At 52.6% G+C, this 27,783-nt stretch overlaps 2 protein-coding genes across 3 annotated transcripts in view; one reads left to right on the top strand and one right to left on the bottom strand.

The window, feature by feature from the left end:
- Positions 1–12,192, bottom strand: part of Tyn (trynity) — a 93,721-nt gene extending 81,529 nt beyond the window's left edge. The window contains exon 1 of the mRNA XM_076305132.1: positions 12,146–12,192. The gene's annotated coding sequence lies outside the window, so the exon portion shown is untranslated. The remainder of the gene's footprint in view (positions 1–12,145) is intronic.
- The window catches only part of LOC143143648 (uncharacterized), a 29,965-nt gene continuing 2,681 nt past the window's right edge, over positions 500–27,783 (top strand). Inside the window, exons 1-4 of one of the 2 annotated variants that reach the window (XM_076305144.1) lie at positions 500–814; positions 4,903–4,993; positions 23,640–23,736; positions 26,089–26,274. In XM_076305144.1, coding sequence (XP_076161259.1) covers positions 23,652–23,736; positions 26,089–26,274 — 271 coding nt within the window. In that variant the 5' untranslated portion in view covers positions 500–814; positions 4,903–4,993; positions 23,640–23,651. The remainder of the gene's footprint in view (positions 815–4,902; positions 4,994–23,639; positions 23,737–26,088; positions 26,275–27,783) is intronic. The other variant, XM_076305142.1, reaches the window with a different exon arrangement.

Raw genomic sequence — 27,783 nt, 5'->3', positions numbered from 1 at the left:
CAGATCGAACACGCGAGACACGAGTCGGCTCGGTTACACCGAGAGACACGCGGTTACGCTGCGTCGCGTTTATCGACTCCCCTCGGAAAAAAAAAACCTCTCTTCGATCGGCCGAACTTCCACGAACTCGAAATTCTTTACTCGCTTCGCGAACGTACGAGCTTGCGAGCGAGCGCGATACCCTCGCGGAAAGTATTCGATCGATCTCGGTAGCGAGGATTTTCGCTCGCGATACGAGCCGTCGTGGGTTTTCTCGGTGAATTACGAGGCCGAAGACGCGATTAATCGTCCGCGGTTAAGGGAGAACGGACGTGTGCGGGAAATTCGGTCGTGCGGAGGCATCTCGAAGAGGACGAGGAGACGTGACTCGACTCGTCGCGAAGCCGGAAGATCGACGAACTCTCTTCCCGAGAATAAACGCGGAAGACGTTCCTTCCATCCTCGCCCCAGGGAAGAGAAATCAATGTCCGCCTCTCGATCGCTCGCCGACGTAAAATCGACGACCGCTTCGATCCTGGCCCCGATCCCGACGATCGAACGCGATCCCGCGATCGAGACCGATCGCGACGCGTGATTCGGCGATCTCCGATCGTTCCCGTTCGGAGGAGGATCGAAACAAAAGGACACGGACCCTTCGAAGAAGAATCCTCGATCCGGATAGAAACCCGCCGCGCGTACCGAACGAGATCGAACGAGCGTTCGCTCGAGGGAACGATGAACGCCCGGAGCTCTGGCTTCGTTACCACCGAGAAAACGTACACGAGCCGCGGATCTCGTCGAACTTCCAGCGCGTGAATCGCTTTACGTACACCAGGTAAAACACCGAACGTCACGGATTTCCTTCCCGACGGTTTCCGCGTTGCGAGAACGAGAAACGGCGAGTTCTCACTCTCTCTCTCTCTCTCTCCGGTGCTCGAATCGACGTACAGTTCCGCGTCTCTCGCACGCACGATTCGGCTTTGTATTCTTCGAACGTCCACCCTCCGCGTTGAAATTCAGCCAACCGTGCGGACGCGACGTACCGGCTTTCGACGATCGAAATTTCATTGGCAATTCATCGCGTCGAACCATCAGGACGGGACCGTACGCGCGTTGTTTCCCGCTGCGGTTACCAGCCCGTCGATAATAAGCGATAATCGACATCCACGCGTCGTTCCGTTTCGACGCGAATTCGCTTTTACCCCGATCCTCGACGCCCGATACCGAAATACTTTTCCGGGACAAACGACGCTATTCGCCTCGCCTCGCCTCGATTCCCGGGAGCCGATTTTACGCGTCGCGAGATCTCCACGGCTGGAGAAAAGAATCCCCGATCGCGTCCATCCGGTCGATCGGTCTCGGAGCCGCGTCAGCCTTTTACCCCGGTAAACGAATTCGCCGGATTCGGTGGCCGTCGTGATTTCCTCGAGATTAAATTCCCGGTACGGAACTACCTACGGACCGATCGCCGATTTAATTTCGCCGTCGCGTTTTCGGACGCTTCGAAAACTCGTATTTCCAACCCACCGAGTTCCTTTCGATCCTCGTGGATCGGAGTCGATCGTTACTTCCGTCGCGAGCCCGAGCCGTGCTTTCGGATTTACTTCGACTTTAACGCCGACTTACGCGACCACCGTCGCTTCCGATCGAGCTCGACCTTCTGGAAAAATGTACACGAAAATCTCTCCTTTACCGAGAACGACGGAAAGGATCTCGTTCGATTCACGGTATCTCCCGTTCGACGATATTCCATTTATTTAATCGCGAGCCAGCTTCCAAAGACCCGAGCTTACGGCGTACCGCGATCTCGGTCGGTGGGAAATTACGAACGCGGAGAGGAACGGAGCTGCAACGAGATTTTACAAGGAATCGTAACCGAGAAGGTTACGAATTCCGCTAGCAACGATCGTTTGCGTCGTTAACCTCGTCGAAACGAAAAATTCGATTCGAAAGGGAACAGAGTCGTTTCGGGGGACCAACGTCCCGCACGATTCGAATCCTTTCCGCTTCGATAACGGTGGTTACCGGACGATCCGCTCGGCAGGCACTTTTCAACGTTCCAACGAGGAACAACGCGCGAAAGGACGACGCTACCGATTCGTCGACAATATCCGCGCAAAAGAGTCAAAGACGATCTCGAAAAACAAAAAGTCCGTTTGGTTGGACGGTTCGTGAAAAAAAATTTGCTCGCTCGGGTCGGTCGGTCCACCCTGTACGCGTCCGTAGGTTGCACATTGCCGCTTCGATTCAATCGCACCGCGTTCGAGCACTCCCGTTCTTTCGAGCCGCGTAAAATCGATACGCGGCCGGAGAAGAGAGCCGTTTAAATATTATCGCGCGAGTCGACCACCGTCGAAATTCCGATTCGCATCGGGGCCAATTTAATCGGGCGCGAGAGACGCGAGATATCCTCGAGTCGGGAATCGGGACCGAGAACGATACCCGGCCGTGGGCAACGTTTCGTTCCAACGACTCTGATTATCGACGAACAGGGTACGAGAGTCGGTACGAGTTCCGGTTCCGTTCGAAGCAGCTTTCCTCCCGAAACGATCGCGTCGGGGTTAACGTGACGCGAAACCAGAATTTCGAATTTAACGAGTCCCTCGCCGCGAACCGAGAAAAAATGTGCTCGCGGGAGGAACGCGTCGCCGCGAAAACTCGCGAGACACCGAAGGACGAGCCCGCGTAAATTTTGCATCGAGAACGAGGGATCGACGTATTTCGTTCGGCGCGTCGCGAACGTGTACGGTAACGGCGACAAATTGAGATCGAGGACGAGAAAAATGGAGAAGAAATCGCGAAAACGGGGGGAATAGATGCGACGGTAACGAGAGTCGTTCTTCGGTTCGAGGTCCGTTTGTTGGGCATTGTTTGAAATTTCGGTCGGTTGCACGACTCGCGGGAGAACCGTTCCGTCGAGGGTTTCGAGACGGTGAAACTTTTTATCGCGGACGTCCTTTGAATTCCGGTTCGCTCTCACCGTTTTCCGGCTCGCTTCGATTTTTCCGCGCGGCAGGCACGCGTTGCTCCAGATTCCGTTGTTTCGCGTACAGTGTCTTCGACTCGAGGAGTCGAAGACGCCGATTCCCTCGTCCCCGTCGGCGCACCGTACCTCGACGCAGAATTATATTTGACGGGGTAACCGACAGCGGGATGTTATCGAATTGGTAGCGAGTTTCCGTGCCGACGCGACACGGCTTCTCCTCGTCCAATTTCTGTCGAGTATTTCCCTCCCGAGGACCGGACGCTAACTCTTATTAGGGTCCACGGAATTGCGCGCGGTGACTCGATCGATGGAACAGCGACATTGTCTTTCGCTGGAAACCGAAAACGCAAATGCGCGCGCGGTTCGCTCGCTGGAAACGCGTTTTTGTTTCGCTCGCGGAAACGCGCCCGGATCTCCCCGATTGTCGAGGTCTCCCGTGCTCGCGCGGGATCTCGGTGCTGGTAATTTCCCGGTTGCGTCGTCGATCGGTTCGTCGGCGATCGGAGCTTCTTCGAAGCTCGGGGGTCGGTTCGCGTTTCGAAGAAACTTTCGTGCCGCGTGTCGATCGCCGAGACGCTCCTCTCATCGCGCGATATTTACCGTCTTTCCGAGTTTGCGAGCCCGGGAGGAACACGCCCTTCGAGCCGGTGGAAGAGCCACCGGGTCGCCGCGTACGCTAATGGAACGCGTTTACGCGTACCGAGGCGTACCGTAGCCCCCTTGGAATCGCTGGGAGCCGATCGTTGGTTAAGGGCCGTCGCTGTAACCGGGAATTCTCCCGTAAGCCGCGAGCGGGACGTGGTAGATTTTCTCCTCCTCGATCGCTCGAAACGCGTCCGGGACGTTGCGTCGAAGCCGACCGAGGGACAAATTGGATCGCGAAGCAAACTTATTACGGAACGTCTCGCGAAACGACGAGGAAACGTTTATCACGGTGGCTCGCGGCCCCTCCGACGGTCGTTGTCCTCCTCCGGCTTCGAAGAGGAGTCGAATTACTTCCGCGTCGCGGCACCGGCACGCTGGAATCGAGACGTTGCGCGGATTTATCCCTTAATTAAACGGGCGGCGAGTGAATTTTGCGGGGATGCTCGGCTACCCGGGCGTTTCTGGGTCGACTTTACTTTTTATCGCGAGAATAGTTCCACGGAATAAACCCGAGCGCCGTGGGCGAGGCCGCCGCGGTAAATAACACGGTGTTTCCATTGTCGGGGTTACGACTCGCTGTGCACGGGGAACGCGAAGTATTCGCGAACCGCGCTTTCGATGCGCCGATAAAACTTTGCGACGCGATTCCGCGCGCTGCGCCGATCCGATTTCGGAAAACGACGGTAAACCTCTTCGTCGAGTCGTTCGAAGGGCTCGCGAGATCGAGGAATCGAACCGAACGCAAGAACGAAACGCACCGAGACGGCCCCGTTTCCCTCTACGCTCTCGGCAAATTTCGAAACGATGGCCAGAACCCAACCGGTGAAAATCGGACGAGCCGAAAGCGGTCGACGATGAAAAATGCAGAGAAGAACGCGGAAATTCTGAGCGAAGTAATTCACCGAGATCCGACGTGTATCTGGAGCGGGGAATTCGTTTGCTTTCTTAAATATTTCATAACAAGGGAACGACATTCTCGCCGACGAAGGGAAACCTTCGCGGAGACGATGGTGGCATCCTGGCGGCGGCACGGCCGGAATTTCAGGTCATCCGTAAACGAGACGGGTTCCGCGTTCGCGACGCGTATACGACGAATAACCGAAAAAAAATACGTCTGCCGCCGACGCGTCGCGAGCGTGCAAGTTCGCGCGTCGGTTAAAATTTCAAATTTAAACGGACCGCTCTCCTCGTCCGCCCACGAGCCACGGACCTCGCGCTAGGTGTTCGAGGCGAGCCTCGCCGAACTCGCGACGCACGCGAATGGATCGTAATTAATTTCGTTTTTCGAGGAGGGAGCGCAGCTGCGGTTGCCGTCTCGGCGGGCTCGGAGAACGAGAAGCGAGGCATCGATTTCCGGTTCGAGTGCCACCGTTTCGAGTGCCGGTAAGTGCGCCGCAAACGGATATTTCTACGCGGCCGGTTTCACGGGCCTGCTCGAAAAATCGCCGCCTCGCGGCGAAGAACGCGCGGAGAGGAAACGGTACCGGCGGCACGCTTGGATCGAGGATTTCGCGAAAACGGAGAACCGAAAAAAGCAGACGTTTCCGTCGCGGCCGGGAGACCGGAGAAAGCCGCGAGCAGCGATCCAACGACGTTGGAAACGAGCGGAGATACTCGTCGCGAATATGGTCGAGCGGGGAACGAGAGGAGGGTCGAGTGGGGAACGAGAAACGGAGGGTAGACGGACTGTCAACCGGCTCGCCGAAGAGCGCTTTCGACCCTCGTTTCGACCATCGTGAGAGGCGGTAACGAGACTACCAGCCAACGGTGTTCCATTTCCACGGGTCCGTCCAGTTTCTCGTTTTAGCCCTCGAGCTCGTGACGCGAGCGCCGCGCGTTCGTAATCACGAATATTACCCCGACAGTGACGCGCAGCTCGCGGAGCAACCTTTACGAACGATAAACATCTGCAAACTCGAGGAAACGCCGACCGGACGTTCCACGATTTTTGAGACACCCGCGGGCTCTTGCCGTACGGTGATCGAGGGAGAACACGGATAACGAATCGTTTCATCGGGATGAATCGTGGTCTTGGTCGCGTATCGTCTTCCAACGACCGAGAAGAGGAAACACCCGTGCAAGGTGGACCGACCACCTCGATCGTCTTCGTTTCTCGAATATCCTTCTCCGTAACGAAAATTTTCGATTCGTCCACGGAGAAAAATCGAGCTGGGTGGAAAATTCTCTGGAACGAGTGTACGATCTTCGATCCGGTATTTCGGCGGGACGAAATTCGTTCTCGAGCGAAACGGAGCGCGCGCGTTCGCGATCGAAGTTGCGAAAACTCTTGCGGACGGGCCCCGCGTTGAAAGCCGACGGAGAGAGAGAAAGAGAGAGAGTCGGAGGGACGGCGAACTGAAAGAACGGAAGTCGCGAGACGCGGACCGATGACCGAGTACGATATAATAGAACCCGGCCGAGGTTTCTCGCAGTCCGCGAGAAGAAGAGGGGACCGAAAGGGGAACTGCGCCGGGACGCCAGATAAATGAGAACCGAGCGGTGTTCGATCGGAGCGTTCCCGGTCTCCGTTCACCGTCCGTATCGCGCGGTTCGATTTCCTTTTTTCGGACCGACTGGACGCGAGGAAATGGAATTGGCCGGTCCGTAGCGTCCCGGCGACTCGCGCGGGCCATCGCCTCGCCTCCCCTCGTCGCGATGAAAGCGAGACGATACCGTTCGTTCGGTGAAGAGCGAGGAGGAGTTGGGAAAAGTTAGGAGAACCGATATGGGAATTAAAAGACGCAATTTTTTCCCCCGCTCCGGATAAAAGAAACGCGGAGAACTCGAGGGAAACGCCGCGAGCGAAGAACCGGGCTAAAAATGCCGCCATCCGTCTTCCCTATAATATACTTGGCGCGGTGATTTACCTCCGCTCCGTTCCACGTCCGACTTTTCCCCCGATATCGATTAATTAACGTAGTCTCGACTCGCGCTTCCGAGTGGCGGAATAAAATCCTCGGCTCCGAGACGAATCTTCGCTCCGGTTTGTCCGTTCCTCGGTTACAGGAGCTTTGTTGCAACGCGTTATCGCGCACCACTGTTAGGGCGAGCCGGTAACGGTTAGCCCGTTTTATCGAACCTAACTTTTTACGTTCTCCCAGCTATCCCGTTCCATTACCTCGACCGCTCGTAACTTTCCATTCTTATTTTCGTTTCTTATACTTTTCCTCTGGTCCGGGAGACGTACTCTTTTTGTTCGCGCGTTGATCGCTACCTGTAGATTACCTCGCATCGAACGCGGCCAGTATCCGTAGGTTCCGCGGTAGCGGAGCTTAGCGCGCGGTTCCCCGGTCCGTGCACCCTGTATTTCGGCGTAATGCTCTTAGGGGACCTTGTCCCGGAACGCGAATAATCTACGCGCAACGGAGCGGGCCTAGCAACGGTGTAATACATCGAAACGCGAAAGGAACACGGGGACGTTTCGCCGAGGGTAGGTTTCCCTTCGAGATCGAACGATCGCGATCTCTCCGATCGCGTTCCGCCGAGACGCATCGCCTCGTAAACTCGAACGATCGTCGCTCGCTCGTTCCGCGCGATCGTGACGAACAACAGCGAGAGTAATATCCGGAACGACCAGCCGGCGAGGCAAAGGATGGAAAACGAATGGAAGAGACGAAGCCGGAAATAGGAGGGAAGAGAAGCGCGGTTCTCTGTAGCGGGCCGTATTAGGATATTTTCCCGAATTATTTTCGGCGCTTGAACACACCGGGGATGAAATGTTCGCGCGCGAACAAAGAATGCGGGGAACGTGGTGGATATTAATTTCACGCTCGCCAAAGTCGAATACGTATCCTCGACGTTCCAATTTGTCGGCCCTCGAATCGGTATTCGCCGTTCGAGGAATCGCGAGTGCGAGGAGATAGGATACCATTGGATTTATTCCAAGGAATATCTACGATTCGTTGTTCCGTCTCGACGAACTTTCGTATTATTCGTCCCGCGGATTTCTTTGCGCCTATTCAAAGGGTCCGCGCCCTCCGAGTTTTCCGATCGAGAGCCCGTTTCCGTGACGTCCATTGGCTCGAGACTCGTCCGGAAGACCTTCCGGGAGGAAACGACCGCCACGAGTTCGCCGGACGTTGTCCGTTCGTTTTTCCACCCCTGATCGTCCGGGCGATCATCGTTCGTCCGAAAATACACCGATCGGGGTAGCCCGCGTTTAACGTCCGCGCGAGATAAAGCCGAATCCACGATCAATTGGATCCGAGAATACCGATTCGATGACGCCCGACGCGCCAACCTGGCCCCCTACCACACGCGTGCCCCCTACCACACGGACCCAGAGATATATTCCGCTCCATTTTTCCAGGTATTATGCTCTCGTTAACCCAGTTTCCGAAACCCGCTACGAGCGTATTCGACGGATCGGAACCGTATTAACGAGGGAAAACAGCATCCTCTTATCGCGAAGCAGCTACTCGGTGAAATTCGCCGGTGGTTATCGATCGTCGTTTCACTCTCGTTTCGCTACCATCGAGACGGGGTTTACCCGCGAACCCAACATTTTTCGACAATTCCTCGAGTGGAGAAACAGTTACCCGTCGAATCGAATCGAGCTTTTTCTTCGAACGGGGATACCGCGTTGCGAACCGTTTAAGAAAAATTAAATGCCAACCTCGTCGGTCGACCGAGACCCGGTGCGACAGTTTCGTAACGTTCCTCGGGCTTTCTCGAAACGATTTACAATCGGTGATCCAGAAAGTGTTTCCGTATCTTTCGCGTCGCGTTCGAGCGGTTTCGAAGTACACTTGGATCGTCGCAGTTCCTCGAATCGCTGTGTTTGGAACCCTCGAGACAAACTTCTCCTCGTCCCGTTGAAGAACGGTTGAATCTCGAGAGCAGCCGTTAAGGCGACGCGCTCGCGCGCGGTCTATTAATTGCGATTGTACGAGCGAGTCTGCGCCAACTGGCCCGGAAAACGGACGACCGACTACCAAAAGGGGGAATTACCGTAACGGTGCAAGTGCCCGTGGGTCAAGAGGAGAAGAAACAGAGAGGAATGCGGGTAAAAATGTTATCGAGCCTCTCGATTCGCGAATTTCGTCGCTAATTGGACTCGGTCGATCCGAGGAAAGCGGCGCGCGCGATCGCCGACGGAGAGAACACCGGCTACCTCGAAATAAACGAGCTCCACGCGCCACGAGCTGTCGGAACTTACCCGGAAACCTTAACAATTTTTACTACTTTTTACCTCGTAAAGGCTACCGTCTTTTAATTCTCCGACATCCCTTGGAAAACTGTTCCCTCGGTAGCGACGAATTCCCGCGCGTTTGTATCGCGATTACGAACTTTCGAAGCTTTCGTTCCCGCGTAGGCGGAGCGTAACGTTACTTTTGCGATTAGTTTCGCGTCGAAAGGAAATCGTTGTACCGTTTCGCGCAATATTGTCGGCCGTTGCCGTCCGAATCGTCGGGACGACAAAGTTTCGCGGATCCGCGAATCCGCGAAACCATCGCATCGCGTGTAACCGAAAGTAGAGGAGGAAAGTTTCGCCGAGCGTATCGTCCGGGTTTACCAACTTTTTTCCCCCGCGTAAACGAGAAGTTAAAGCCCACCCTTGAAACGGAAAATACGTTCGGAGTATCGGTAACAACGCCACGCCCACCTTCCGTCCTCGATCGTGCAACATTTTCGCGGCAAAACAGCAATTAACGAATCCTGCGATGCGCGTCCCGGAACGGAAAGCGTTTAAAATTCGTTACGCGAGCGACAGAGTCGAAAGGTAATTAATTTAATCGACGTCACCGAGACTGGACCCATTAATCGGCTTTCCGCGACGACGCATAATTTTGAATAATTTTCCGCGTAAACAGCGCATAAGTGATGCAAAATTAAACGGGAAATTGGCCCGGCTGGGGGAAGCAGTTGGTCAGTTAACCTCGTGGCATACGTACCCGTTTAACGTAATCCCGAACGGAATATTCGGGTTCGTTTCCGCTACGCGTTTCGATTTTTACTTCGCTGAACCAGTCGATAACGTAATCTCGACTTTCGCGGAGCGCGAGCGAACGGCTCGGACGAGCGTAAACTTTGACCACTCTCGGAAATATTGTTCGAGTTGTTCGGAAATTTGCCCATTTCCCGCGAATTGCGACGCGATCGGCATCGGAAGCGCGGAAACGCGGATCACCGATTCGACTCGCGCGTCGAAAGGATTTCCAAATTCGAGCCACGATCCCATCTTTCGTCCCTCGTTCTCGCGAACTTTGTCCTTTCTCCCCCGCTGGAACAATATCGGACGTTACGCGCATTATCGAGCGTTAAAAATATTTCCAAGGATCGTCCCCGTGGTTGGCCCGGGACCGTCGCCGAAACGAACGGGGACGTTTCGAAACGGTAATTTCCATTTCGAAACCGAGCGTCTTCTCTCGGGGAGAAAGGTGAACTTTTATGAGAAAATACGAGACTCGTTGCCACGGAGTGAAAAAAGTTTAATTAACTCGAAAGTAAAAAGTGATTCGGGTTGTAGGAGGAAAATTCAAGTTTGCCGAGTATTCGAAGTTATCGATTCAACGTCGACAGAGGGACGTCGAAAAATTTGTTGCCGCACGGATGCACAGCCGACGGTGCTCGAAGCTTCCTTTCGTCCCTTCGCGTCGATTCGATCTCTTCGTTCGAATCCTTTCATTTTCCTATTATACGCGATCGACCTTATGGAATAATAATCTTTCGAGGGAGATTGTTCCTCGAGTTTCCATGGATCTTCGGGATCTCGATGGCGACGGTCCGTGTCGAAGGGGCGGTAAACTTCCAATGGAACAGACCCGAGTACGGAACGCTGTTATTCGTCGTAACCAAACTCCGAATAAAGCTCCAACGAGTCGACGATAGTTTCCGTTTCGGCCGGGAGAACGAAAATACGAGCCCGCGGAACCGAAACGCGCGTAAATAAACGAATCTTGAAAGCAGTTCTCGCTAGCGGATTCGAACGCAAATTGTTTACCGCGAAAAAATATTTGTAATTCGACTCGCGCCGCGAAAGCGGACGGATATCGTTCGATTATTTTCCCGTTGCGTTTGATCGAGAGCGTAAAAAGCCTGTTGCTTTTTCAACCGGGTGGTCGTAACGTTCTTCGTGGAAAAATGCTCGATTTTATCGGGTCGCTGCCAGTCCGTTTCGAAACAGCTTATTCGCGTGCCCCGACTCCCTCGCGGTGAATTTACGGACGTAATTTCGACTCGAAGCCGAATCGTCTCTTCGCGACTATTCGCGGCGAGAAACGGATCGAGCCATTGTTCTCGATTCCGTTGGAATATCGTCCGCGTACCCGATTATTGTTCGAGGAACCGTGAGCTCGTTCGACGAAGTTTGCGCGATGCTCGCGAAAGTCAATGCCCGTACCCGAGCGCGCGACGCGAGCTATCTGCGTATACTCGTACCGTGACCGCTGCACGCTCGAGCATCGCGCGAGAAACCGAGCATTCGTATCGAACGGGGATCTTTGCGTTCGACGAATAAACTTTAATTCCGAACGAATCGCGCCTTAGGCGAGGAACGCTTTTCGACGAGTACGCGCTCGATGAACCGGAACTTTTCGTAAAAATCCAACGATATCCGAAAGAATCCGTGCAACGATTAGTTCTCTGGATCGAAACGGAAGCTTCCTACGACTGGCGCAACGCGATCGAATTAAACTCGTTCTCTCGGGCGTCCTTTCGTTCGTGTCCGCGAACCCAGAGAAACCTCCCGTACCAGGGACGAGTATAAAAACCGGTCCATTAAGCTCGTTCGAACCCATTGCTCGGCTCGAGCCTGTTATCGTCTCTTAAATCGCCATCCCTCTACCGGGACCCCTTGCTCTTCCTTTTTCGCGAAACTTGGAATTCAGAGGATCGCGGGTTGAAACGTTGCGGCGATCGCTCGTATAATCGATTCCCGAGGATTCGAATCGTTCCAACGGAATTATCGAATTCAGAGTACTCCGAGCGGATCGAAAAAAAAGGCGCACTCTTAAACACTTTCGATTCCTCGTTCGGCGAAAGCTTCCGTTGCTAAAATCGTTAACGATTTATCGCAAACGCGGGCGTTGTTTCCGGCAACGATGGGAGGCTCAATTTGGTTAAACGCGTTCCAAACGATGCACGGTTGTTGGCTAAGTTAACGCAAACACGGCAACGCGAGCGAGGGTAAATATTTTAACATCGAGACTCGTTCGTTTCTCCAATGGCTGCGGCGCCGTGTTCCAATTCCTTTCCCTCCTCTGAAATTTCCATGAAAATGGTGCTGCGCGAAAAAGTAGTACAGCGTGAAACTCGGCGACCGTATCTCCGTGGGTGATCCCACTTTGCGCAGTTTAGACGACTTTTAATATTTCCCGTCGGAAAAACGGGGGAACGGCGAGGAGGGACTCCTTCGAAGCTTTGGGATCAAAAGACGCGTTCGGCCGAGCGCGAAAGGTGCAAAGACTTTGGTCCGGGATATCGGAGTTAATTTCCTTCTCTCGACTGGCTCGAAATTTAATACCACCGGCACCGGCATTCTTCCCTAACTTTATTTCGAGCTCGAGAAAACTGCAAAGAATATTACGATCGTACCTGGCCCGGAACCGTGTGCAACGGACTCGGATGCAAATCTACGCAGAGCCCCCGTGTTGCGTCCAAATCTGCGAGACACGATCGTTTCTTCCGCGACGAAGAACACCAACGGTAAATTTAGTTCCCGTTGGAAAAATATCTCGGCAAGTTTTTCACCCGCTTTCGCGTTCGGATACTCGAAACTACTTCGAACGACTCCGAAGCGGCTCGCTCGGTGCACGGGAAACGCGCGCGACGCTCGCCATCGTCGAACGAACGATCCTCGTCGTTGAGAAATTTCTAAAGTGTAATATCGACGAGGTGAAAAATAGAAAACCGGACCGTTCGATCCGCGAAGAGTCAGCGATGCGCCCCGAGTCTACGTGAGCGCGAACGAGGCTGTACACCGACGCGTTTCGTTTAATTTTACAACGAGCGACGAGGTGACCAGGCGCGACTCGTCGACGAAAGCGACGCAAACGCAAACGCAAACGCAAACGCCAACGCAATGTTTGCGTCCATGAGAAACCGAATATTTGATTACGAACGCGAGCACCGCCCGAAACACAACGGATTAAACGGTAATGGTAAATCGCGACGAATTGACCGCATTCCGCGAATTATATCGACGTTCGTTTTAAATTCGAAAGTAAATATCGCGTTTACAGCTGCAAACAAAATCGACGAATACGTCGGGAATTCGTTTCCCGTTAGAGAACGGGAGAAAATGTTTACTCGAATTCTCTTGCGCAGGATTCGAAACAACTGGAAGAAGCAACCGTACGATCGGACGATCGTAAAGCGTGTAGTTGCAACGCTGTCCTTTCTTCTAGGTCGAAAAATAAAAATACATATATCCGGCACGATACCAACCACGGAACGATCGAAGCGGATACGTTTCATCGATTCCGTGGCGAACGACTGCTATCGGGGGCAAGATGAAATTGAAAACTTTTACGTCGGAGGAGTCGAATCGAACTTTCGAGGAAACGGATGGTTCGGGTACCTTATGCCCCGCGCACGCGGTCGCCTCAATTACAGACGTTGCATAATTTAATTACCGCGTTCTCGAATCACCGATCGATAGGATCGATAACGCGAGATAATTGTTGGCGCGTTCGCTGGATTATTCACCGGATGCACAATCCGACGTGATAATCGGGCATTAATACCGACCGCGTTGGAAGCACGTAGCTGCGAAGCGTTCAAAATTGATAAAGTCTGGTGGCCGCGCAGCGATATTCGCGGTCGAAATGCACTCGTACCGATACCAACTCCTCGCGAATCCGTTTACCTTGCCGCGTTCCCAAAAATCGAATCGCGAAACGGTGGAGCTTCCTCTCGGGGCGAGTTTTCCGTCGCGTCGAGTGCGAGGTCACCGACGAGCAGGTTACCCGGGTGTAACGTGGTTTTTTCAACGCGCTCCTTTCCTCGAGATAAGTTATCGCGTTTCTTACGCGGCCCGTAGTCGTTAAGGCGCTTAGCGTCGAAAGTGTCGCGAGAAGAATGCAGGCGCCGGTTACGATCGGCGCGAAAAATCGATCGATGCTCGTTAGACGGTGAGCACCGACTGAAAATTACTCCACCGTGGAAGACCGAGCGAGCAGCTATTAAAACCATTAACATCCTAATGGTTACACGGACGTTTCCACGGGCCATCTAATGGATGGAAGATTTACGAACGGGCTCCGAAAATTACGACGGTGCACGTGAGTCACGTTGCGTACATACCGCGTTATGTGCGCACCGTCCGTTTAATGCAACACCGACTACGTATCCGCGACAGAGGACGCGTATCGAGCACGGAAAGCTTTCTTCGTAGAAATCGTTTCAACCGCGGGCCAATACCACGGATTGCGAACGGATCGGTTTTTCCGGTCGAGGTCAGAGATTTTCGCGATGCTCGGTTTCAAAGTTCGACGCGTTAGCGGGGGTCCCTCTTACGGGATAAACGATAATGTATTCGCATAACTCACTGGCTTCGCTCGCTCGATCGACGTCGGATCGTTCTTCGTCGAGGTACGGTTAATATTCTCGACCGGTGACGATCCAGTTGACCCTGGCCCGGGCTGACTCGGCAGTTACGGAGATATTCTTCCCACGGTTGTAATTCAGCGCAGCTTCCACGAGACCGGAAAACCGTTTCAACGACACTTTGCGAAGAAGTTTCTTTCGTGGATCGCCGATGACCTCTCCGGTCGCAGGAATCGCTTACCCCGATGACGCGCCATCTTGGGACGCGGTAACGCACCGTGGAAAGTTTCCCGAAGACCGAAGCAGTTTCGGCGATACCTGGAAGTATACAGGGCTCCTCGAGTTTAGCGTCGTTTCGACCGAAAGTATCGATCGCGTAAAATCCCGACGACCGTTTCGTTTATCACCTCTACGGACAGAGGACGGTGAAACGGTAGCGGGACGTACTCGTCTCAACGCGCGTCGTTACGCGTCCTCTGCTCGAATAAATATAGGTCGCGACACCTGCTGATTTCAATTATGTCGCGGACCTTGTTCGGGCGATACAACGCGAACGGGTACCACCGAGCCAACCCGAGTCGCAGCAGTCGAGCTCGTGTTACCCGTCGGTTACCTGCCCGGTAACGGGCAGCCGTCGTAACTTTTAACGGCTCGACGAGACGTTGATTACAAAATGTCCGATCTAAAACTTACTTGCCGGAAAAGCTTCGAAAAAGGATCGTTAACCGATTTACTTCGCGAAACGAGATTCCCTTTGCAATTTTCGCGCGAAAGAAACGACCGCTGGACCCAAAGGGTAATTTATTCCGAAAGATCGTTCGTTTTCGAACGAACAACGCGTGAAAAAAGTGACGCAAAACGGCCCTCGCAGCTTGCAACTTTTCCGCGGAAATATCTCTCGTCCGCAAATTCGCGTCGCTGCGCTTCTCTGCGACGGAAGAGCGTAATTTAAATATTTATCGCCGGCGGGTGGACGCAATGTTTCGATAAGCGACTCAACGATCGAAAATTTATTTTCCCCGGAGTGGTCGCAGCGATTCTTTCGCCCAGTTCCCTCGCGTAATCTTCGATCGCGCGCGAGGGGGGTATGCTTCGAATCGACGCAAAGTTCACGGGAACCCGTCGACCCACATCGGATCGCGAAAGCGGACATTGCGTATCATTCGACGAACCTTGCGTCGATTTTTGAAGAAGAGTGCCGATCAAAGGCGGCCACCCTTCCCGTCCTTGGACAATTTATTTCGCATCCGGCATAAATTTTCGCCGGATGTTTACGAACGGGGAGAATCTCCGCCGGAAGGATTTTTGAAACCAGCGTGCTCGTTGCGCGCGAGAGACGTTACAGAGATGTACGATCTGCCGAGAAACGCGATACCAACGGTGAACGATTCAGCGCGAAAAGGTAAATCGAAAGCGCGGAACGAACTTTGTTCGCGCGTGGTTTCGTTTCCGAGGAAATCGTCCACCGAAAATTCTCGAGACGGGCCGTGACTCGACGCTTGCAAATATTAACGGTGGAACGGTATTATCTGTTTCGACCGTCTCCAACTTCGTCGTTGGAAGATAACGAGCCCCACGGAAGATAAATTATACCACCGTCGACAAAGACCAACCCGAGTAGAAGCAACGAGCAACGGTCGGACGCGTTGGCCTCTCGATCGCGAGTATTCCAATTCCGTTTCCTCGAAATCGTAGCAATGGAATCTCTCCGCGAAAATTTTTCTCCACATTTTCGCGTCGCTGTTGGACGTCGCGCGGACCGAACGCGCGTCACGAACGATCGTGAGCAGACTCGTGACCGCAAACCCTGGAACGAGATCGAACACGGGTCGCCGAACGTCTCGAACCGAGGCCACGGATCCACGATTTCGGTTCGCGCTTACGGAGTTTGCTAGCCGAGATCGAATCGCGTTCCGGCCGACGAGCCGAAATTATAAACGAGCTCGGTCTCATCGATGCAAGACGCGGCTGAGAACCGTTTCGCGGTTAAATCTAGCTTCGAGTTGCGAAATTCACGCTCGAGGCCCGGCCGTCTACGCGAGTTTCGGGTTTCGAATTACGTCTCCGGGCCGTGTGCGATTCGTGGACACGGATGGATTTGCGCGATGGAATTGCGAACAGACGTCGCGCGACTGTTCCGTGATAGGACAGCTAGCGTGTACGCGACAACTCGAGCCGGAAAGAAAGTCCTCCTACGGTGAAATACCGCCGAATAAATCCTCCCGCGACGTTTCGCGCCCACCTAACGGGTTCTTGTTTCGCGCTCCGAAGACGCATCGATTTCGCGGTCGTCGAAGGTAGCAAAAAGTCATTCCAACGAAGCTCCTCTACGAACGTTCAACGTCTCGGATAACGATAACATCTATTAAAGACGTCGAACGTCCCGCGGAGAACGGGAGCGGTTAATTCGAGAGACAACGTCGCGACGGAGGGTGGATACGAGCAAACTAAAATATCGAATAGCGGCCGAGCTGTCGATAAAGTTTCGTTTCCATGCGCTCTTTGACGTTGGCTTCCCTCTCGGGTCTTTGCGCCTCGCGCCGACTACCCACGCGTTTAAAAAGGCTCGCGTTTGAAAAGCGACCCGAACCCACCCCTCGTCGCGTCGCTCGAATAAAATTTTCGAAAACCCTTCGAAAACCCTTCGAAAAAACGGTCCGGTTCATTTTCCCTACAGCTGGAAGGAATTGCGAAGCGCGTTGGCTCGGGAATGGTAAAAAATTACTCGACGCTGTCCGCGTTTCATTTAGACGCGGTGATACGTTTTCCTTAACTCAGGAATCGTCTTTCCAGCTCCCAGCTGCGAGTCGAGTATCCCCAAAGTTCAGGGTTGAAACGTTCGAGTGCGCGCGACGAGATTCGAAGCGAGACTCTTCGGAACGAGGCTGCGGAAAAGATTTGCCTCTCGAACGACGCCGCGGGAACGAACGAAAAAAATGTCACGGTTATTGCTTCTCGGCCGGCTAGACACGACCTTGCGGTAAGGAACTCGTCGAGTTTGCGCTGCCCGCGAATGTCACGGGCCACACGATACGCGTAAATCGCATCGTTTCGGGAACGTGTCGGAGAATCGACCGAGAGGTCGATATCCCGAGCAGTTACGTTCGCTCCGGTGTCTCTGTTCCTGTATAATTCGAATGCCACGGGACGGGAGCGTAGGGCCGATTTCGTTCGAGAACGAACAGCAGGTGCACCGAGACGGCGGCGATCCTCCTTAGCCGAGGATCGACCCGGTTTCAGCGTCGTCAGCAACGTCGAGTACGTTTCGCGAGACACCGGGCACCGTCTGTGCGGAAAACGAAAGACTTTCCGGACCGAGAAGAAAATCATCCCCAGGACGGATACAACTTCCGAGTGCGTTCCTTCGGTATCCTCGCGCGGTGCATATTCGAGGGCAGAATTTCGCGACTTTGCCGCTCAAAGTTTCAACTGGAAGAGTACTCGAAGCGAAAACGAGCCGCGTACAGGGAACCAAGACCGTTTTAACGGTTGCGAGCTTCGCGAATGGCGGTCGGACGGTCGATCGAGTACTGTGGCGCGAGGAAAATATATCGTCGGTCGTTGAAATTTGTCCGGATTAAAGATTTCCTTCTCCTCCCCGAGGGTCGCTGGCTAAAATTTATTCGACGCGTAGCGGGGCAGGGGACGGGTCGTGTAACCGGTATCGAAAAGAAATCACGTATTCCATTTGGAACAACTGTCTCGGATACGAATCGATGGGTATCGATAGAACGGTCGTACGTCTCGATGAATCTCGAAGCGTTGGTAATCGTTCGTTCGAGGGTGCGAGGGAAGGGGAATCCGAACGCGTCTCGGTCCCGTGGATGGACTCCGATCGAGGGTAACGCGACACTACGGGTAAGTAGGCCGCGCTAAGATACGCACTCGCGGAACATCGAAGCTTCGATTCCACGGCGATCGTCGCGCGCAGGGTACAGCGGACGAGACGCTCGATCGCGGAACGGAAATCGGATCGGACACGATCGTGCACTCTGTTCGAGATTCGAGGACCTCGAAAGGGGCTCTCGTACCGTAGACGCGGTTTGCCTCGCGAAAGCCCGCCATTAGCGACCGAGCGACGCCTAAAGCTTATCGCGATTACGCTCCTCTGGTATTCGTATCGGAGGCCGGGGTCGAGGGCGAATACCGTGACGTTTCCAGCCTCGAACGACACGACCAGCAGGTGAATCTGACAAGACAGAGACAAAGGATGATCTCGTTGGCTCCGATACGCCGATCCCTCCGCCCGTCTACCCTCTCGTCCTCGGAGCGAATACACTGACTCTGATCGAAAACGTGCCCGTTGTTTCCCATCGTGGATCGATCCCTCGACTCTTTTAATCGACGTCTCTCTCGAATGCCTAACGAAATTCCTATCGTCCGCTCGAACCACCGGTATCGTCGCGGTGACTCGCCTCGCCGAGAAATCCTCCAGGACTTTCGCCAGTATTTGAAATGCAAATTTCTCCCAGGCGCCCTAAATTTTCGGGAATTTTCTTCTCGCCGAAAATACTTGGGCCACTCTCGAGACTCGGTCCGACCGCGGCTTTACGAGAAAACGTTCGCCGACTTGGGTACACGTTTGTGCGAAATTTGTTCCGCGTTACGATCGATAGTGTGCATTCCTAAAGTCGAACGAGACCTCGACGAGACAGCTTGCACGGGGATGACAAATTTTAATAAAAGCCGTACGGAGCACGACGGTGGGTCTATAGCCGCGAAAACCGTAGGTACAATATTGGCCGAACGTATGCGTAAACTTTTGCGGAAGGAGCGGTCAAAGTTGGGGAAATTCCGCTTGGTCGGTACGTATGCTCGTAACCGTGCCGTGGCGACGCGAGTTAACTTTTCGACGCGAGTTCGCCTACTACCTGGAACAAATTTTACGGTGACTGTACCTCGTATATCGGTAAAATGTTAGAAACGAATGGAAAAACGGCCTTCCAATCGCGAGTGATATAATTTTGTTTCGTACCGTTCCGTACAATCGGGGACGATTCGTCCCCGCGCGCAATGGAAGCGTAAACTTTCGTTGCACTCCGGAACCTTCGAAGAAAAATGAGTTTTTACGTTGACATTTATATTTGCGCGTAGCTGCGGGTATACGCGGCGCGCTTTCGAAGAAAAATTCAACGAAGCGAAGGGAAACCGAGGCGAACCGTAACATCTGCTCTGTGTACGTATGCGCGCGAAACCGAATTCCAACGAGTGCCGCGTACGCATCGCTCGTCCTCGTAAACCAGCTGTTTCCGTACCTTTTATCGATATTTGCGTATTCGTACCGGGAGTGAGCGCAGCGCGGACAAGACGACGCGAGGGTAAATTTCGCGGTGGCGAAAAAAAGAAAAAAATGTTCATCGCCGGCGTCGACGCGCGACAGATTTTTCCACGTCTATCGGAAATTGAAATAATAATTTTCGTACGCCGAGCGATATTAAACTCCGCGTCGGCGAAAAAACGATTCCCCGCGTTGGCTCGTTACATCGTCCGCATTCGTAACGTCGCGAGGTTGGCTGTTGATTCTATCGACAGTGGAATGCACCGTAACGAATGAAACGGTTAATTAACGAGGTAGCGGCAAGGATATCGACGACGCAACGAGGACGCAACGTGATACATGGCGCTGAATATCGATCGCGTTCCGAGCTTCGTTCGCGAGAGCCTGGATTAAGTAATCCCCTTTCGTGTTTTACATCGCGTTTCGTAAACTCCTTTGACTGCTTATATCATTGCACGGGGAGCGCTATCCTTTAATTTCACGGATAACGATGCGCACCCGTAACGAGCGCCGGTTTAATTAAAGACTTTCCGTTCGAGCAGTCGTTCGAGAAGATTAAAAAATTACCGCCACCGCGTTTCTCTTACGGCGACACCGTTGATGATACAAAATGCCATCATCGAAACGCCTTAACGACGTTTCACACCCGCCTTCCGATAATCTTCCGATCGCTCGGCGCGCTTCGTTCGCGGCCGAGGAGGCCCGATTGATCTTCGTCCGGTCGGCAATTTCCGTTAAAGTATTACACGCGCTCGATCAATAGCCCGGAACGGTTAATTAATTTCCCCGTTGTCGAGCGATATCGCGCCCCGAAAATTTGTACAAAAGCGCGCGATCGATCCGTCGAGGAATCGGTATACGCGATAAATTGTTCGGATAACGCGAAACGCTGCTCCGGGCAGAGTTAGATCTACCATGAAATTAACAAAGCTCCGGGCTCCCGCGTCGAAAGAGCTCCTAGAGTTTCTCGTTCGTTGATTTTACGATTCAACCGCCGCTCGGTGGCGTCGAATATCAATTTTCATCCTTCTCGAAAAATACAAACTCCGAAATATTTCCTCGTTTCGATCGAACGAATCGACGATCTCGCCGACTTTCGTCTCGAAGAAGGAAAATGGTCGGCGCTCCTCGGAGTCTAGGTCCGGCACCGGCTCCAGACGCGCGACTCGTGGATAACTTTCGCCCAGTCCGTATTCGTTGGGCAAATATTTGAAGCCGGGTTCGGAGACAGCACCGCTGTTGCGTCTCGCCTCTTCCGGCACACTTATCTCCCCTGCGTCTCGTCTCTCGCGGTAAATGAATGTTTACGGTGCGCGTATACCGCGGACTTTGCGCGCAATAAACGCGTTCCAAATCGGTAAATAAAAGGTGAAAGAAATATCCGGACTAGTCGGGAACGAAATTCGAGTTTCCCGTATCCGTTCGCGCACCGTTGGCGGAAGAAATTTCAAAAGCGGGACTAAAGCGTACGGACTTTAATTTTGTTCGCGAACCGAAGTTAACTAGATTCTAACTCGCCGGTGTTGTTCCAGCCGTGGAACCTTTTATCGGTGCGCTTCATCGAGCGAGAAGGACGAGCGAACTTCGATACTTTCGAGCACGCGTATCAAAATGGCGGTTTTAACGAGACTAGGAGAGAAAGTGGCGTGGCGACGCAAGCACCGCGAAGAACCAAAATTCCAACGATAAACGTAGAAGCAGGCTCGGGGGGTTCTCCCGAACTTTCCGAAACATTCACCGCAACCTTTTGAACCCCCGGTTGCTCGAAATTGCGACTTACGCGTCCCGAACGAGATTCGACGTCGTCCCCCCGGGTTTTGCTCAAAGGTCGAAGACGAAGTTTCGCATTCCCGTGATTTAACGGAAGACCGGGCCGACGCAAAGACAGGCATGCGAACAGAAGGAACCGGGGCTCCTGGACGCGACAGGGTAAAACCGGTTTAGTCGCGATACGATCGCGGAGAGAGCTTCAATTAATGGAAGCTTCGGGGAACGGAGCGACTGCGATCCACCGTCCGATCCGCCTCGAACGAACCGCGTTGGAAAATTCTCGCGACGCTCGAGTCGATTCTTCCAATTTCCCCCTCGATTCTACGAATCCCGCGAAAGTTCGCGGCGTTCGAGTAAACACCGCTCGAGTGGTTGAAAATTCTTTATCGATCCTGGAGATAGAAATTCGAAGTGGACGATTTCCTGGCATTAAACGGCGCGCTGGAAACCGTCGCCACTTTCCACGGACACGGAAGAGACAAAGTTCTCGACGGTGTATTTTCCGATCGGACTTTTTTCCGCCTTTGTCTTTTGGAAATTGATTTTAACTCCGCTCCCGTTCCCTCGGAAATGCACCGGAACGAATCGTTTAACCGTCGATCGTGATTATCGTTGGTTGGGCGCGTTTCGCGCAACGGAGCCAGGTTCCGCGTGGAGAGTGCGCTTCGGGTCGAAATTGTATTCTCGGGGAAAAAGAAAGGGCAGTGGACCGAGTCCACGATGGCTAAAGTAATCGCAACGGTCGAGAGAAGAAGCGGCTACGTCGCGAACGAAGAAAATTGTTCGGAGCCGCCTCTTTGAGGTACGATAACAGCTTCTCTCCATCGAAGTCGAGGTTCCCACGGGGCTCGTGCCCGGCCGGGCTCTTCCGAGCGAGAACGCGTACGTAGGACAATTTATAGAGGCAATATTCGGCGAGTCGGTAGCGTAAAAGGTGCACGACGACCAAAGGGAAGCCAAAGGTTCTGGATATCCGACGCGACGGAGACGAGACGTTCCTCGTAGACGGTTCGAAGGCTAACGAGGTACCTCGGTCGCGTCGGCTGGGGAATTCGTCTCGAGCGTACTTAGCGGAATGAGCCTCGATTCGAACGAGACGATTAGACGCGGCGCGGTAATTAACGGGGAGAGGCGCCGTTGCGGTTGTTTCCCAATTGCATCGGAGGAGTCTTTTTCCTTTTCGAGCTCCGGAGCACCACCGAACGAATTTCCGCGATTACCTTCACCGTGCGGTTCTCTGGCCAACAAAGAGGGAAAAAGTGGCCACGGTCGTCTCGCGTGTTCCCGATATATTTTCGCAACTGTTCGTTCCGTGACCACGAAATTATCCAACTTCCGAACGAATTTCTGTACGTCGGGAGCGTAGACGTCCCTCGGTGAGCGCGGTAGACGGAACTCCCCCGATCGATAATGAAAACCTACCCCGGTTACCGGAGCATTCGGAGAGATACCTCGAATCTAAAACTTAACGTATTTCGGTCGCCCCGAAGCGTTCAACGATCGACCGTATTCAACCGGCGGTCTCCGTCTTCCTTCGAAACGCGTTCCGCAAACCGGAATTAGCATCGTTCCTCTCGGACTCCTCTTCCGGAAGAATTAAGTCCTCTCGCAATAACCCCGCTGCGATGAGAACCCAGGAACGCGGGAATCGTGGAATCGTGGAATCGTGGAATCGTGGAATCGTGGAAAGCTCCGCGCGAACAGACGTTTCCACTCTTTCTCGATATCCACGCCGGAGCGTCAAGCATTATTGCTTTTCCGAGAGCGGAGAAAGGAACGAAAAGAGATCGGGCTGCCGGAAGGAGCGCCGCCGAGACAAAGGACTCGAGGCAAATACCGCTTTTGTCTCGGCCAGGTGAAAAATCAATTCTCGCGCGTCTACCCCCTCGACACGATTTTCCTTTCGTTTTTCTTTTACCCTCTATTATCCGTCATTATCCAATGGAATCTTGCGCCGAGCAATTAACGCGTTGTTGCGTTTACAATGTGTACGGTAGTTTCGAGGTACGTTGAAAGGAAAGCGTAAGCAGAGGGTATTCAATTGAGGCAAAAATCACCGAGCGTATTCGCCTAGCCCGTAACTAACGAGGGAACACCCAAGACGCGTAATTACGAGCGGAGATGATTTCAAAGCAAAACTCTAGAATTTGGTATTCCTATCCGCGAGACTTGTGCCTCGACCTCGGCTTTCTTTCTCTTCTCTCTTTCTCTCTTTCTCTCTTTCTCTCGCTGAAAAGTGAAAAGGGACGGTGGAAGGATTAGAAAACCGGGGAAAACGCCGGAGGCTGCTTTGACTTTTGTCCCGTAAGAAATGGGACGCGACGAATAATGAGCCGGAAACGGGGATAAATTTTTTTTTCGTCAACCGAAAACGAGCCTGCGGAGCATCCGAGAACACGGATATTGCGTCCAGAGTGCGGACTATTGTGTTTTCTTTCGACTGTTCGATCGCGACGCGTCGCAAGCTCTTTCAAGGAACCGATTCTGTTCCAGATCGAGAGAAAAATGTCGGTCGAGGTGAGAGCGGGACGACCAACGATGCCTACGATTCCGCAGTCGAAGAGACCAACGATTTTAGTCTATCCAACAGGTGAGATCGCTCGAATACGATAATTTTTCAAACAATTTTCCACGCGTTCGGGCGCGACGTCTTTCTACGCGACGCGATATCGCGATCCGCGTTAAAGATATACGTTAACGTTTCCTTACCGAATATTTTACTTCTAGTTCTTTTCATCGAATCGTATCAAATGTTCGAAATGCAAGAGTCACACTTCCGCGCGAAGGACGGAAGTTGACATCGAGAACTCCGCTCGATGAAATTCTAATTCGATCGCTTTCCCGAAAATCGGACAGAGTCTGAAACCGACGCGAACGAGAGACGATTGCCTTACGAATCAAAGCCCACCGAATGTTGCAAATTATTTCCCTGATCTTTTTCCTCGCTCTCCTCTTCAACCGCACGAAAATCCCACTGTCGGGATCGTGGAAGGAAAGGAACGAAATTACCCACGCGGATGTACCTTCTCGAAAGACGGTCTTTTTCGTCGACTCAAAGGGTTCGCGAAAAAGTCGAGTGTTCTCGCGCGAGAGAGGCGGTGCTCTCTCTATACTCGAAGAAGCAACCGGCGAGCGGTCGTCGGTCGATTTTAAGAGTTCGAGGCCAACGGAGGACGAAAGGTCGATTTAATTAGGCAACATCCGGACGTCCCGATGGGGGATTCCGTGACACTTGCGACGGTGTTATTTCTTTCGTTTGATTACATCGATACCGGACGAAGAATCGGATCCAAGGAATCAACGATTAAAATCGTACGAACGAATACACGGGAGAAGAATACGTCGCATCCGGGGGTCCGTTTATCGAACGCCTTAAATTTTTCAAAAATGAGAAACGAATTGAACGGGTCCCTCGTATGCGAGGCGTTTCGCGCGAATCGACGAATAACGAGATATTTCGAATAACGGTTCTCGTGGAGGCACTCTGTACAAAGAACACGGCGTCGAAAGTAATTCGATTCCGTTGCATTTCGAAGCAGCTCTTTCTTCCGACACGTATGTACGTAGCTATCGATCTCGGGTGTACATCGTTACGTAAATTTCGATCGGAATCTCAAAGAAATCTATGATCAAAGGAAAGTCCGCGCGATCCAGTGGGAAAGATTGCAAAAGGGGTGCGAGGCATTCGAAACACCCTTGGTGACTCTCGAACACGGGGGTAGCGCGTACGGAACAAACGTTGAGACGCGAGACTCTCCTTTCCCGAGTGAAAATTCAAAGAGAAATCCGAACGTTAACGCGTACCGACCTTTGCGCGATTTCCTTGTTTCCCGTGCGTTTAGGCACGGTTTGCAATTAACATTCTATTCGAGCGGGAGCACCGACGCAACGTCGAGAAAATTGGCTCCGCGAAGCAACTTCAACGAACACTGCTTTATTACCGTGTAGTTTCCGCTTGTTGAAGATTTTCCGTCCAATTTCAACGAACACGAACCACGACGATAGCTCTGCTGTTTCTGAAAACGAAAACTCGAGAAACGGGTCAATGTCTACGCGCGTATAAATCACGCTAGAGCTCGCGGAGGATCCGCGTTGCCATAAATCTCGACTCGATGGACACGGCTTCGACGGTGACGAGCGAAATTTAATTAAAATTTTTATCCGGACGAAATTTTCGAACAACGTGCGAAAGACAAAAGACTCTTTGTCCGTTGCTCGTTCGAATAAAATTCGAATCCGAATTACGGAACGACCGATTTCGAGCGGAACGAATAAAAATTGAACCGTCCGATCGAGTAAGCTCCGCTGTACGTTGTTTTTGTTCGCCGTGTTTCACCCGAACAACATTCCGCCCGTTTCCGTCGCCTAATAATCGAAACACGAATTTCGTTAAAATCTCGCGCTCCTCGACTCGCGTCGGTAACAAGCGCTCTCGCGTATCAACTGCATTCAGCGACGGCTATTGTCCGGGTTGGCGCATAATACGTGTCCTGAATTATCCTCTTCGATGCGTAAATGTTTGCTTGTTCGTGTACTCTCGAAGATTCGGCATTGCTATTCAACGTTGAAACTTGTTGGTTACACGGAGTGGCAAGCAACCCCGTCACTTATTCGGCCCTTTCCTCTTCCTCCTCCTCTCCTCTCCTCTCCTCTCCTCCTCGTTCCAGTCGGTTCGTTTAACGAGTTAAACTCGTAGATACCCTCTCGAGGGCGAGGATAATGCGGCTTCGTTAGGAGCCGAGCGTGTTCGACCGCGAATCTGGCCTCCGTCCAACGCGACGAAATAAGAAATCCGGGGAGGTATTTATACCGTTTGATCGATACCGAGACACTCGAGCACCCTCGAAATTCGATCCTCGACGCGAACACCAGCCTCCGAAACGAATCGGGTCCTTCGAAACATCGATCCCACCGAGAGGAATCATCGTTCCGCTTGTTCCAGTCACACCGGAGAGCATCATCATCCCGATAGTGTCGTGCATTCTCGGCTTCCCGTTGTTGGCGTTGATGGTAATTTGTTGCCTGAGAAGAAGAGCGAAGCTCGCGAGGGAACGGGCCAGAAGAAGAAACTGCGATCTGGATCACGGGGCGTTGAGCCTCGTTCGTTTCAGTCCCGTCCACCGTTTAGGTGAGTTTCATCGACGAATTTCGTCCATCGTTGGCCCGGTATTTCTCCCCCGTGTGCTTCCGAGTGTCGCGAAGGGTACAAAGCGGGCTCGCACGGGAATAAAGACGCGCGACTCTTTTGATTCGCGACACTAACAAGCGCGAGACCGTACGCGTCGAAAGTCCGCCCGAGAGAACAGTTTCTGGGTCGAGTCCCACTATTACGTTCGACAAATATTGTAATCGCGCGCTTTGTTCCTCCATTTAAAAAAGGGGCCAGTTCGTCGCGGCACGCCATTGTTAAATTCGTAATTAAACCGTGCGCGGGTATTTAAGGGGAATGTTTTCCTGCGCGAACATATTTTACATCGAAAACGGAACGAGGTCACGGAACATTTGTATTTTAGCACCTCCGCCTACCCTACGGTCTCTTTAACAGCGTGCCCGTGGCTTCCGTGGTCGCTTTTCTACCAAGAAACATTGAATACGTGAGCACACTTGCGCGTTTAAACACGGATGCACGTACACTCGTCCAAACGGAACGTACGTACGCGTTTCCAACGCTGGAAGCACAGATTTCGATATGTGTGCATATATATTTTACATGTATACACATAGATACGTGTATAGGTATAAATATACCTATACGGAGAGAACGGGAAGAGGCATTAAACCGGATTGAATGTCGGCCTGAATATCCGAGTTCATGCACCGATTTCGAAATATTTCAAACGCTGACGTCGCGCTCGCGTGCACGCGACACGTTGCACCGTGATAAAAATAGTTAATCGTCATCGACGAAGTAACGAGAGTGCGAAAGCTGTTATCGGTTTCGCGTAAGTATCGATTACCTCGGGCATACGGGCGACGGTAGTTCTCCGAATGGTTACGATCGGCCCGTTACTAAAATTCGTTCCCTCGGTGGTATCGCCGCCGTACGCGCGTACGGAAAGTACTCGTCCGTAGGATTGCCTCGGTTCAAACGGAACCGACGGTAAATAGCAAAAAATTCGATGCCACCGCGATCCGTCACTGTTCCAACACCTTTGGATTTACGGTTCGCGATACTCGATAAACGGCGTCGCTTTGATCGCTGGCTGGCACACGAACGAGTCAAGGTTCCGATCTACGAACGATAGGTCTCGAACGGAGGAGAACTCGCGCACTTCGACCTTTCACATTTCCTTCTATTAACTTTCCCAAGGCTTGAATAATTTTCCTCCTCGGATCGATACCGGCATCGATGTGTGCGTTTGCGATTCGAAAATTAATAAACTTCTCTGCGAAAATGTCCGAGCTGAAATACATATTCGTTGTTTTATGATCCCGTCAAGCGCAGCGCCTAAAGAGGATTTAGGTAAAACTTTTTATCAGCCTGGTTGTTGCTTGATTTCGTCTCTAGAGACGAATAGAATTTTATCAGAACCGTCGCGGTTCCATTTACTTGATGCGCAATTATTTGCCGCTGCCGCTCCGCTTACTATCGTTGTACAGTTAAGATAGAATTTAACGAAAGTTTCGCCAAAAGCTG

Source organism: Ptiloglossa arizonensis, chromosome 2, assembly GCF_051014685.1.
Source record: "Ptiloglossa arizonensis isolate GNS036 chromosome 2, iyPtiAriz1_principal, whole genome shotgun sequence".
Classification (NCBI taxonomy): domain Eukaryota; kingdom Metazoa; phylum Arthropoda; class Insecta; order Hymenoptera; family Colletidae; genus Ptiloglossa; species Ptiloglossa arizonensis.
The sequence above is the reverse complement of the archived record's forward strand: the minus strand, read 5'-3'. Positions and strand labels throughout refer to the sequence as shown.